Below are 13736 nucleotides of genomic sequence, written 5' to 3'. Positions count from 1 at the left end.
TGAATCAATTTTCCTTCGATTAGATATCTATTTTCCAACTATTCTGGTGTTTCGAGGAAAGTGAAAGTCACTGTAGCGTAATTTATTGCCTGCTTGTATGTTTCCTGTACTATCGTATTTTCGGTATACGTTTAATATAACACGTTATACCGTATCTTGGATAACATCTCAGGTGATCCGTCATAGTGCGTCCACTCAAGTACAACTTATTCGTCTTGTTAATTGGAAACAGAGGAAGGAGAGTGGTAAATGATAATCGTAAGAAAGAGAAAGAGAAAGAGAAAGAAAGAGAATCGATAACGATTTAAAATTAATATCGCGAAACGATACTAGTTAACAACGATCTAGTTATTGCGGCGAAAGGCAAAGCTACTACGAAGCTACTAAAAGCTTGCGAAAACCAGCCTATTTGAAGAAATACCATACAGATGGTCGTGAGACGAAGGTGATTAAAAAGGAACCAAATGGCTAATCTTTAACGCCATAGCGCATCGTTTCGTCCCAGAAATTCGTCTCTACCTTTCCGGTAGAAAGCAAAATAGCATCGGATTAATTGCCGTCGTCTCGGACTTGACAAGATACCGTCGCTAACACGTATGTTCCACATTCTACTTACGCATTGCGCAGAAGATGTTGGGTGAAATCTTCGGTAACAGTTCGTTGTAAGTACGTTCGTTACGTTCTTGGGAAAATTCTCAGAGATTCTCCAGCCAGACAAAGCGAGCATCATACTTGCGTACCGTTTACCGGAAGTTGGGAAGGGGGTTGCGATAGCCGTTTAGATACATCACTTTTCCCCGTGGATCGGCCTCGCGAAGCGAGAACAAATCGGAACAATTGTCGGTGACGACATCCTACTTCTACGCAAATTCGCTATTTTCGTCACTTGGCGAACTTGTCTTTGGCACCTTTGTCGTACCCGCCGACAATCGTGTTATGTATTCCGCGCATTTAACTGTTTGCGAATTATTCAGCCGATCTTTCGTGACTTGGAAATTCTCGTCTCGTCTCGTCTCGTCGCGTCTCGTCTCGTCTCGTCTCGTCTCGTCTCGTCTCGTCTCGTCTCGTCTCGTCTCGTCCCGTCCCGTCGAGTTTCTCTCGGTAGCTGCTCTCCGTGAAACCGCCATGCTGCAGCTAATTAAACGCAGTGATCGTGTTGTACAGTAATATTTTGATTACTCGTGTAACTGTAACTTAACGAACTGGTAAATATCAAATATTTATTTTATTCCAAAATCTTAAATATTAATTTTATTCCAATAAAATTCCAGAGTATCGTACATACTTTACTACGACACATATTTTAGAGAGATGAGAGGCGAGAAATTTCAGAAAATACTTGTCTAACAAGAATGTAAGACGATGCAAGAGGAACAGTTTCACATACATACGTAACGGTGAACTCGTTTCACGGGCAACGAACTTACCGAGAATTTTCCTGTTCTCTTTATTTCTCCTTTCTTTTCTTTGTTCGTTTCGTAGCAAATTATACTACAGAAAATCATGCGGAAGCATGCACAGAAAATTGTTCGTAAACAGCGCACGCTATCGAACGGTGTTGATTAGGCGTGTTCATTGTCTGTTGCAATAGCTCTCTCGTTTTTATCACGCTTGCTTTCTTCTGACCGATGCGCTGCGCTGCGATGCGCTGCGATACGCTGCGATGTGATGCGATGCGATGCGATGCGATGCGATGCGATGCGATTTCAAGGCGAGTTTAGTTCAGTGACACCCCTTTTTAGACGCATTATATGCACGCAAAGAGCGGCTGATTGGCGAGCGGTGCTCCTGTTCTCGATGTTGTTTGGAAAAATCGAGTAGATAGCGTGAAATCGAGACCGAAGAAGCGACGCGACCTTTACGATGAGAAATCCTCGTTGAAAACATTGCGTCGTCTTAACGCGCATCGGTCGATCTTGCTTCCGTTCCGACTTTTTATCATCGAATCTACCTACGTTTTTATGGTAATGTGTAATCGAACTGCAATTCGTTCGCTCGTCAAACGTACACCGCGTCTATACAGACTGGACAGGGTGATGAGAAAATTATATAAACGAACAAATTTCTCGGACGATCGATGGTGAAATTGTACGCGATTTACCAACGCTATCGGATCCTTTGGATATTGCAGATAGGCAATTATCAGTATTACGGTATTAGAAAATTTCCTTTAATCGTATCGTTGTATCTTAAATTCACGGTGGATTATTAATAGCGAAGTTAAGATTATATTTACTAATAAATTGGCAAAATAGACAAAGCGAATGATTAACACGGAACACAGAGAAATAAAATTGAGAGTTAACGATGAGAATTACATATTTCGTTTATAGATCGAACGCGAGGTTGTTCTGTCGTCGGGAGACAAAAATTCCAAGATTCCCATTCTACACGAGTACAAACAAAGAACTGCCGGTAGAGTGGCGATTGCACCGGATGCTCCGATCAAACAACAGGCTTGGGTTCAAGAGGTAAGCTAATTCTCTTGTTAACGTTCGTAACGTGCTGGTAGGACTGGCTGGAAACAGTCAAATTTCTTACGTAACGTGGTCGACTGTTGGCACTAGATGCGATAACGTTACTCCGATATAGCTTATTAATATGTAAGAGCATACACCGTGAAACAATGTGATTTAAGACGAGCAGAGTTTAAAACGCGGGATATGTTTTATGCTCGTTGGTCGCTTAATTACAATTTATAATTGCCAGAAAATGTAACTATGACTAGCGCCACAGTGTCTCTTATAAGATAGAGAGAAAAGATTCGTTTTTCATTTTCACGGAATATCTTTTAAAAGCTTCCATTACCTCTTGAGTTTTGAATCTTTGGCATACGAGTCGAACCCTCTGCTTTTCTAATTCGAAAAGCATCGGTTAATCGTACGAAGGCACAGGTATGGAGCAAATGGACGCCAATTCGCAGAGATGGTCGAATCGCGATCATTACGAAATCTTTTCATTGACCGGCGATTGGCTCGCGCGCGTGCAACTCGTACAGCGATCGGGCACCTACGTGAATCGCTGGAAATGCGAGTAGGTGTCGTTAATGCACGTGCTACGAGGTACTATTCCACGATCGTAGGTTACAAACGGATGTGAGTTCTTTCTTTGTCGTTCTGGCACAGAGACGGCGTGTTTAATTTATTTTAGATTCGTCGATGAAACGCTGACACGGTTCGAACCGAACGATCCCACCGATCTTGTTCTTTCATTTGTTTCTAACGTGCCGGATAATCGCGTCATACGACGATCTTCGCGCGATTCAACGTTTCCTTGTTACGGCATTTGTCCTATAATCAGCATGGTAAATAGCGATATGTGCGCGTGCTTTTCACCGTAAAACCGAGCTATTGTTTTTACGATGTAGGCGTCTTGCGAATCTATTACCTGCTTCCCTTGCTTCGTTCCATGACGTACGTATGCGCGTACATAAACGTTCGCTAGGAAACGATTAGTAAGAACTAGCTAGCTGTCCTAGTTAAGAGGAAATTCGTATCGTAGGCGATTATAGGCATGTCTTGTTGCAGCTGCGATCGTCGCGGCCAGTACGATAAGAAAGCGCGCTTACGATCTTTGCCGAAAAGACGAAGCGCGTGTTAGTTAGCATCCGAAATACGTAAGCAGATGTTTTTGTCCTACACGAAGCCTGATTGTTGTCTGCGTCCTCAAGTGCGTAAACCAGGTCCGGCTTACGACGAACGGAAAATATACCCGATCCAACGTATTATTGGGAACCACTCGTAACATTTTATATTCGTACGTTAGATTTGGCGTAGCGTAATCCTCGACACGGCAGCTGTGCAGGGACCATAAGTCAGAAAATCTTTTTTCGTATGCACGAAGCGTGCGATGGAGCCCTACGGGCGAAACTTGGCTCTGTTCTCTCTTCCCTGCCCCTCTCTTCCTCTATCCTTCTGATTGACAGTGTCAGTTGTTATTCCAACCACATCCCTTCCTAAGAACCAAAGGATTCAGTCCGACAACTTTGAAATTCCCTCTGCGGTTTAAACGGACACGCTGCCATTAGCTGCCCGCTGTTCTCTTCGACGGAGAATTGTTTTCGGTGGATTCCGGCAGATTGCGTCGAGGGTTTCCCTAACCAACGCGACGCCTTTCCTCCGGTGAGAAGTGTGCTTCGCCTCGCCGGTTTCGAAATACTCGATAAGGCGAACAGTTCGGATATCTTTCGATTATCGGTGTCGGTAATCGATAATTTCTTATTTTCATTTGAAAAATAACTTAATTTCACGTCGAGACCAAGCGTATAACACATGTTCAAAAGCGAACGTACAATATATATTTAATCCGTATATTGTAGGAAATTTCGCGAGTAACCGATAATCTGCTCTTATCAACTCTTATCAAGCTTACGTTAATTATTACTTGTAGCAATCGAACGAAGAATTAGATTAAGAACGGAAGGGACGGGCGACAGAGGACAAAAATTTCAATGGAAAAGCTTTTTAATACGGAGAAACTTATTCGAGCGTCGGGATAACCTTGTTAAAAGGAGTAATTGCACGGGTTGTCGCCGAGTTAAAAAGTCCAAAGTTGTAGCGACTGAGCCGAGCGATTTAATAACGTATCGCACACTTTCCCTTATAGCGTGTTACGTAAAATGTCTCCACGCTGGTTAATCGCTTGTCCGTGTCCCGTAGCAAAAGTTTCAGGTGCTTCTCAATCGCTTTATCCGCCGACGCTCTCGAGCCTTGGCTGCCAATGACTTTTCTCTGATGCTAATTGCACGAAGCTCGAGGCTCGACAACCGTACATGGCTACCGATAAATTGATACTGCCTGGTGCCGAATAATTGAATTTGTTAGGTTGCTAGCGTCCAGTGTTTGTCATCGTTGCAGTATGTACGGCGAGTATCGCGTAATTGGATCAGACTTGTTTGTTCGAGCATATGCCAATGGTAAGGGATATCTAATTTGTTTATCACAGGCATGATAATTCAGCCTGAACTTGTAACAAAAGGAAGAAACGACATAGAGTATGGAATGGTTAATAAGTTGAAGCGACTAGGCAGCTGTTTTGTAAAGTAATACTTTAAAATACTAGATTAACTTTTATTTTTCATTTCATTTCATACCACGTGTAACGAGTATTTCCACGAGTGTGAAATATTAGTCGACTAGGTGGATAACACGGAGAGATAAGAGCTTGAGAGGTAACTACGATGTAAACGATTTTTCAGGGCACTCAGATGCAAGAAGTGAGACAGGAGGGTCAAGCCAGGAGTTATCAGCCAGCGGAATCTTACGCGTAAATATCTACCTGTATCGCGCCGCACTCGGTGAATCCGAGAATTGATTTTCCCCGATAAAATCGCAATTTCTCCGAAGGTCGACGTCGGCTGCATCGGCGCCAAGGGCCACCAAAATCGACGAAGACAAGAGCAAGTCCATTTCGAGAACTTATCACACGATCAAGGACATGATATCGAGCCGTTTCGGGCAGAGTCGCAAGGATGCCGAGCCGGAACCGGAAGCGAGTTTGAACAATGTCACGGAAGAACTGAGAAAGTCCAGCAGAAGCATCGATGAGGAGGAGGCGAAGAAGAAGGAAGGGATTTATGGGAAACCACGGGCACAGGAACCTCCTGTTAATATGCAGCAATATCCAAAGAACGCATGCGGTGAGTATTTTATATCCGGGAAATCTGATTCTCTCTGAATTTCCACTAAAAACACTGTCTTTCCGAAACGTATCGTACTACGATATTGCGAGATTCTCACGGTGGTAATTTGTAATTTCGTAGTCTGCGATTAAAGTCGGAGGTAAGATGGAGCTTCGATGCTAAACAGCGTATCTTTGGTATTTTGCCTCTTGAGCCACGCCACCGGTGTAATTCTATATTATAGTAACAGGACGATCCTCTCGCTGTTAATTAACTAGAAGCCATAGCGTTACAATGTTGCCGCAGCGATGATTAACGCTTTGCCTTTATACAAGATGATCCGTCATCGAAAGTCAATTTCGGTGTGCTGCGTTACGGCATGTGCGTGCATGTAAAATGTAAAATGGAAATAAGAGAGCGTAGTCGGCGGTATGATTGTCGGCACCGCCTTCGAGCCTGCTAGTTAACTAGCAAGAGGATCACTGGTTGTAAGGCAATGGGTTAATCTTGAGAACACGCTATCGATCTTCGATGGCATCCCACGCGATACAGCTAAATGATTTTTACGTACGATTAGATATAATTAGGTTTGTCATGTAGAGATCGGTGGCTATAAATTATAAACAGGCAAGACAAGTTGAAAATCGGAAAGTAGAAAATCGATCGATTGGATGTTCTTCGTATCCTCGGTATCCTTTTGAATTCCACGCGATAGACGATAGTTGTGGCGATATCCTATTTTCCATTGATATTTCAACGACAGGTTTGAAATAAAATTGCATTTTCGCACTACTCGGCTACTTCGCGTATACACGTAAAATGTAACGGGGGGGGGGAGGTATCGAAACTGCGTAAAAATTGAAATTAACCCGCTCGCAACGTAACGGACAGTGACATTTATTTAACGCTTGAACCTGATTTAGGTCAGTACGGGCACTCGTATAGTTACCTGAGCAATCAACAGAACGTACCGCTTCCTGGACAACTTCAGCCTACGTCACAGATTCAACCCAATTTACCAGGCCAAAGTGCTCAGCTTCACGTGACGCATCACGCTCCACCTGGAGGAGTTCAAACGGTCCATCAAACTCAAGTTCCTGGTTTTGGCCAATCAGCGACAGGTGGCCAGCAGGTGCAAAATGTTGCGAGGGAATACGTTGTTCAGGGACCATCTGGATTGCCGAGTCAGCAATTGCATCAAGGACTTCATCAGAGCCCTCAGAACCAGGTAATCTTTGATTTACTTCCGCGCTCTGTGAATCGCTTCTCAATGCCGGTAGACAGCATTGGTTTCGTTTCAAACGGCTTTAAATTGCTCGCTCGAGTCGAAAGTTCCATCGACGAATGTACACATAGGAAGTACCTAAACGTGAAAGTTATTACGCGGAAAATTACTCGTATAGTCAGCGATTTCCATGTAATATGGAATTTAGTTTTGCAATTTAATTCTATCGAATTCTTAGATTAGATTTAATTCCGTTGGACTTGTGTTACACCGATGCAAATATCTCCACGCTTCGCTCTACTATCGACGATTATCCGCGATACTAAGTAGCGACTGGCTACGATAATTATCGTAAACCATCGTTTTACAGATTCATCGGAATTACAAAAATTGCATATTTAAAGCAAACGAGTATTCAGTCGCATGTATCTTACGTGTTGAGATTCAAACGTGTCCTGTCAATGAAATAACCGGTTTCCTATAAAATACGACTAGTACCGACTTTGAATAAAGCGAAAGACGTCGTTCCGTCGTCTGACAGCTTTTAATTTCGTTTCATCGAACGTATGAAAAAGTCGTTACGTTTTCGAGTGAACTATTTTCAATCGCTCGCATATTTTCATTTATTTTCACGTTTCTATGTTTTATCTCGCTTCCTAAATTGCGTACGTACGATGTATATGTTTTTTTTTTTTTTTTTTAATATGAAAGCACACCTGTTATATCGAAATGGCGAACGGGAGTTTATTGCACGTCGAAATAACGACTCTATGAAAAAAGGAAAAAGGAAGAAAATACGAGAAAATTTCGTTGGGTTCCGTTCTTAATTAAAAAGCTGGAATACGGGGAGGATATGTTGGAAAAATTGTTTCGAATCTTTGACATTGCGACAAAAATTGCAGTTTGTAACTGACACGTTTGTAGCGCGTGATTCGCGACGTTATTCAAGGACTTGTATTTGTATCATAGCGCATAATCGTTCATTTATTTGTACAACGTATAACAATTATATAGGTTGTCATTTAAAATATACCAAAGGCCAAGTTCGTACATTCTTCGTGATAAAAACATGCGAACGATGAGAAATGACGAATTGGAATGGTAGTTTGGTAGTTGTATTTTGGATCCGCGACCATTGCCAGCCAAAGCAATCAACTTGTTTCCCAGCAGTTATCGATCGTACGTTTCAAATATTCAACGAACATATTTCCCCGTAATACGCCTTTATTCGCATCGATTTGTTCGCAAATGAAATTTTCAGACGTTTCTCCGCTTTCCCGCCTCTCCGCTTCTCTTTCCAAGGTCTTATCCGTGCAAAAATTGTGTTTCGAGGAAGGAACGATCGAAACGTTTCGGATACGCGCCAGGCGTCAGGTAAAATCGCCGATGGTTATTTCCGGTGTAACCAGCGGAAAGGTTATTTTTACGTAAGTAAGGGTAACCTTCTCCTCATATAAATTCAGAAAGGGCAATAACGCGACACATACGTGCTATTCAAATAGCCGGTGCACGTGATACGTGTTCCATATTTATGCCATCTAAAACCGACCACACACAGCACGATGCACTGTGCGTATAACTCTCCAAATTTATCGATATCCCGATGTAAGAGGTCGCGTCGGTTGGTTCATTCATAAGTTCCTTTTATAAGGAGCGGCGAGAATCTTTCCCGTTGTCCTTTAGTCCGTCGTTTTCCCGACCAACTCGCAGACAGGCATCTCCGATAGATCGTTATTTTTCTCGAAACGCGCTCACGCGACTCATCCGCGTGAAACATCTGAGATAATATACGCGTCGTAATAATATGCGTTATCGAAGACGATCAATTAGAGTAATTGGAGAAAAACGAGCAGGACGCTGCGAGTGGCGTTCGTAATTAATACGTAAAATAATTAATGGGAATGCAAATTGCTGTTAGAGGGAGGAGGTAGTGAAAAAAGCGTGGACGCGTTCGCGTCCTGTTGCTTTCGTGCTCGAGACCGGAGTAAATTGACGAATCTCCTCCGACATATAGGTATAGGCAAATAAGTAGTTATCTATGCCGAGGGCGTAAACGGATACGAAAATTTCAATGGCAAGAAATTTCTGTGACATGGCTATCGATTATGGTCGCCTGCCGTGACCCTTGATATTGTTCGATATCGTGATTTTCCGTTATAATCTTTCTTATTGCTTTTCTCACTTTGACGTAGCTTTCGTGGTACTTGGACGATGACGTATATCGTTATTTACGTATTACGATAACATCGTATATCGATTTAGTCGTTTAATTTAGTCGGTTAATTTAGTCATTTGCTCGAGGTTGACAGCTGGATGAATTTATCGGGATTAACGGGAGCGATTTTGGAAAACAGGGCCAGAGCACGCAGATGCAGAAACCTCATGGTCTAGGCGTGCAACCGCACCAGGTGGGGAACGCGGCGATGCAACCGTCGAATCAAAACTTCCAGAGTGCGCAACAATTGTTGCATCAGAATCAGAGCCATCATCAGAGTCCGAGATTCGCGCAGCAGCACGCACAGAACATGCATCAACGACAACTGATCCAGCAGATGCATCAGCAGCAGCAGCAGCAGCAGCAGCAGCAGCAGCAACTGGTCGGACAGCAAAATAGCCAAACCAGCGGCGGTGGCGGCGGCGGCGGAGGCGGAGGCGGAGGCGGCGGCGCCGGCGTCAGGAACGTGCAGCAAAGCTATTTCTCGAACAACGTGTCTTATCAGCAATACCAACAAGCTCGACAAACCATGTCAAGATCTCAGATCGATCTACCGAGCACTTCCAGACAAGCTCAAGAGCTGAGGCTGCCCGGACAGGAAGTGTATTACCATTATGCTCAAGGTCGACCGAGGTACGGTGTACCGCAAGTCTATATGAAAGCCGAAAGTAACCAGGAAGCAGAGTTTCAGCGACGAAACTCGACGAAAGGTATCGAGAAGGCGGCGTCCCAGCCGCAGCTTTCGTACGAGGACGAAAGGTCTGGCTGCGTTAACGAACAATCGAGAAATCCGGTTGACGGGTTAAAAACTCTTACGGTGGATCCGTTGGACAAAGAAAGATACGAGATTACGGTGGAAGATCGTGGACAAGGGGAATTCAGGAGAAGCGATTCTCAAAGGAAAGACGAGTATCGGCCGGAAACCAGCTTCGCTATTCGCAGAGACGATGCCGTTAGGTGTTCGAAGAGGGAACAGGAACAGCTAGGAGTGGCCGCCGGTCAGGAAAGTCAGGAGTCGGAAGGAACTTGCGTGCAAAAGAGAATCGAAGAGTTGCAGAAACGAGCCGAGGAGAATCATTACAACGGAAAAATGTCGAAGGATAGTATCGAAACGGACGTGGGTAGGAGTTCGTGCGGGTCGAGAATTGGAAACGGCGAGCCTCTGAAGAGGATGGAGAATCAATACGCAAAGGATTGCATAGCGAAATCGGAGGCAAGGAAAGACGAGCTGGAACACGGTATCAGTCGATTGAAAATCCAGAATCAGGGATCTGGATCGGATTACGATAAAGCTGGACAGAGTTCCTCCAATGTTGATTCGGGAAGAGGATCTGCCGTTTATTCGAGCGGAAGACGGCCACCACCCGAAGACCAAACTCACCCCCCAGGTTTGTTACTCGCCAATCTTGCTAGAGTCTCGTTAAGTCGCCACGATAAATATTTCACCGTATCTCAAAGTATATATATATACATATATATACACGTAAACGGTAGAAGGTAGGTAATCCTAGCTTTCTCTAGTTTTAGTCAGACTTGTAGAATACGTATAGGTCCGCATCTGTGTCGTGCAAATGTTTCCTCGATGATTACGAATATGACTGACGATCGAATAATCGGTAATCGACCGCGTAGTTGCGCGTAATCTGCGCGTGTAAACGTTTTGTCGCGATTGTAAAATTGTACTTATAATTACGTAGATTTACTCGAACTTACAGTACAGGATTCCGAATGGGTGGACATAGTGGAGTCGGAACTGAGAAGCATCTTAGAACCAAGAGACGTCCCCGCGATGGCGCATTCCACCCTGTCCGAAAGTGTATCATCGGTAACGCCACCTCTACCGCCGCTTTCACCCCATGAAAGTCCCAGAACATCGAGAAATCGATACTCGGCGAGGTAACGCTACTTCAAACAGATCCTCTTCGTCCCGTAACCGATGTCGCTTCCGGTCACTGGTCCAGGGTTGCTTCCGATTATTTCTGGCCTTCGCGTACATCGGGGCACCGATACGGGTCTGCTAAAATGGATCCGCAACCAACCGATCGCAAACTGTCGACAAACGTAGGCAGACGGGTGTGCTCGTTTTAGGAACAACCAACCTATCGGGAAACCAGAATTTTTGTTTCTCTTCCTATTTCGACGCGTAAAATATCCTTCGGGATGCCGCCAACCGTAGTTGCGATAAAGAATATTCCAAGAAACGGAAAGGTTACCGTTCCAAACGATTATTCGATCTAGGAGATACGCTTTTGTACGTAAAGGTCGGTTGGTTTCGCTGGTCGATTACGGCAGTCGCGTTAACGATGACAGAGTATCCGATCGAAATAACTAATCTTTGCCAGTTTAACCGTCCTCTTAGCATGCGATTCTTGGCAATGTTAACGGTCGCGTATTTGTGGGCCTTGTAGCTTACCATACGGATCGAAACCCAATTACAACGATTACAGCAAGGCTATAGAGAAAAGAAGCGGGTTCCCGGGTAGTTCGAAGCATCGTGGTGCGTCTACTTCCAAAAAAGATGCTGCGAAGAAATTCTCTCATCGTAAGTAATGTTCGATTTTCTTCTTTGCGCGTATTTTTCACCATCGTTACTTTCCTCCTTAACGACTCTATACGACTATCGTTTATTTAGTTTTCGGTGTAGAAGCAGCTGACTTGACTTCGACCACCACTGGACTCGATTTAGACTCGATGCTGGATAGAAGCGATTCCGATTTAAGTACAAACGACGCAAGAACGATTAGGAAGCAGTTGGAAGGTCTGGAAAATATGTACAGCGAGGTGAGACAAGTAGCAACTTACGTTGGTGTAGTTGCCACAAATTAACCGATGTACAAACGTTAAATCGTACTTGTAACTTGCACCTGTAACATGGTGATACGAACAGCTGTAGTAAAATAGGATTGCTAACGATCGCAGGTACTGAAATTGCTCGGCGGAAGTGTGAAAAAAAGACGGAAGGCCAGAGGTCTGGCCAGTTACGGTTCCGTCTCATCGTTGCCGACGTCGTCCGTTTCATCGAGACCTGTTACAAGGCACCATGATAAACGTAGATCCCACGCGATCGACGACAGAATGAAGAAAGCCAAAGACATAAAGGTCGGTTCGATTAAAGACGCGTCGCGTCCGTTTCACCATCTTAGTATCATTTCCATCCATCTTTCGCGAATCTTCATCGGCCGTTCATTACCGTTTACCATAGATTCCGTTAGCTAATTTTACTTTCTAAAACGGCATTTTGATTTTCGCGCGAACCCTCTTTATAGTGGTCTTTACTGTTACTTAATCGCGAAACTTTATCGCCGTACTTGGTGTATCTGCAAGACGTGTGCATAAGGTTTCGTTTAAACGAATCAAGGTAGAATGATATCGTTTACGGAAAGGAGCGTCACGCCACACATGTCGCAATCCGTTACTTGGCGGTCGGTGTTTTATCACACTTACTATCGTAATTTTCATTATATGAAAAATGAAAATGCGTCGTACGAATTGTGTGAAATTAAACGGTCGATTTCGATATGGAGAGATGAAATTTTTTTGATACAATTGTATCGAAGAATAAATAGATAAAGTTCTCGTTCGCAACACAAATTAAAGCTGGATGATCTATTTTCACGGATACGCGGCCGATTAAGCATTGTCCTTGCGTTTGCAGAGCATTAACAAACGCTTCCAACGACTAGAATCTCACGTAGTGACGCTTGCCAGATCGGTGGCACACTTGAGTTCGGAGATGAGGACGCAACATTTGATGATACAGGTGAGAGAATCTGGTTAACGATTTAAAAACGCTTAGCTTAGAAGAGATCCTTAGAAAGACGAGATTTTCAGTTATTTTTACGTAGCGCTGTATGCAGTTTATTTCTCATCGTACATATATCGTACGTATAAGCATATGCGAGCATTGGCAACTTTTTAAATACTTGGAGTTTAAAAAGCAACATGCTCGACAATAAAGGAAACTCGTTTCGTACGGAAAGTTCTTTTATCGATGCGTGTCGAGTTTGCAATTGGAAAGGCTTTCGCATCGAATCAACAAAAACGAAATAAAAATGAAATCGAATGATCGGTAATGAAATAAAGACGAGGACGATTCAAAGGCGCTGTTTACATGGTCAGTTTCTTTAGAAATTCTTTAGCTACGTATATGCATACGTAGCTAAGTAGTGAAAACACGGTTTCTCATACACGGTATAGTTGAATCGAAATGAATTTGTCTGAAACTGTTATCTAACGACTTGTTGTAACAAAATCGAGTGCAATCGGGCATAGGAGGGAACGTGGGAAATAGGAAGGAGCGGTATAGGCGGTGAAGCGAGTGAGAATTTTCGAAACTCACCACTACCAGGTATTCGCAGGAAATGGAGAACATAAGGGGCGAGATTGCTGCACTCAGGACTCAAACGAGCATGGCAATGGTGAGGTCGCAGTCTCAACCGCTGATCAAGGATTCCGAGCTGCCGGCTCTTTCCAATCCTTCGAGGGTGAAAAAGCTCACCAAGTTCTTCGGCACAGAACCACCGCTCATCAGACTATTCCTCAGGGAACTTGGGTATGAGGTAGGTAATTCGAATTACCGCTGCTTTCGTTTCTAGTCGTATCAATGTTTCTAATCCGATCGATCGAATTATCGCAATGAATCGCAGAGCAAATTTTCAAAAGATACTCTCTTTCCC

General features: G+C 43.8%; 1 protein-coding gene across 8 annotated transcripts in view; it reads left to right on the top strand.

The window, feature by feature from the left end:
• Positions 1 to 13736, top strand: part of LOC117154855 (uncharacterized) — a 46378-nt gene that overhangs the window by 29979 nt on the left and 2663 nt on the right. For 6 of the 8 annotated variants that reach the window (XR_004463838.2, XM_076622637.1, XM_033330202.2 and 3 more), the window contains 11 exons: positions 2334 to 2471; positions 5198 to 5265; positions 5346 to 5638; positions 6544 to 6848; positions 9200 to 10448; positions 10776 to 10956; positions 11469 to 11602; positions 11693 to 11841; positions 11980 to 12159; positions 12716 to 12820; positions 13419 to 13619. Coding sequence is in view for 7 of the 8 variants with exons in the window: in XM_076622637.1 (XP_076478752.1) it covers positions 2334 to 2471; positions 5198 to 5265; positions 5346 to 5638; positions 6544 to 6848; positions 9200 to 10448; positions 10776 to 10956; positions 11469 to 11602; positions 11693 to 11841; positions 11980 to 12159; positions 12716 to 12820; positions 13419 to 13619 (3003 nt within the window). In the remaining variant the exon portion in view is untranslated. Of the gene's footprint in view, positions 1 to 2333; positions 2472 to 5197; positions 5266 to 5345; positions 5639 to 6543; positions 6849 to 9199; positions 10449 to 10775; positions 10957 to 11468; positions 11603 to 11692; positions 11842 to 11979; positions 12160 to 12715; positions 12821 to 13408; positions 13620 to 13736 lie in introns of all 8 variants that reach the window. The other 2 variants (XM_076622638.1, XM_033330209.2) reach the window with 1 other exon arrangement.

This window comes from Bombus vancouverensis, chromosome 11, assembly GCF_051014615.1.
Source record: "Bombus vancouverensis nearcticus chromosome 11, iyBomVanc1_principal, whole genome shotgun sequence".
Classification (NCBI taxonomy): domain Eukaryota; kingdom Metazoa; phylum Arthropoda; class Insecta; order Hymenoptera; family Apidae; genus Bombus; species Bombus vancouverensis.
This window is presented reverse-complemented; position numbering and strand designations above follow the sequence as displayed.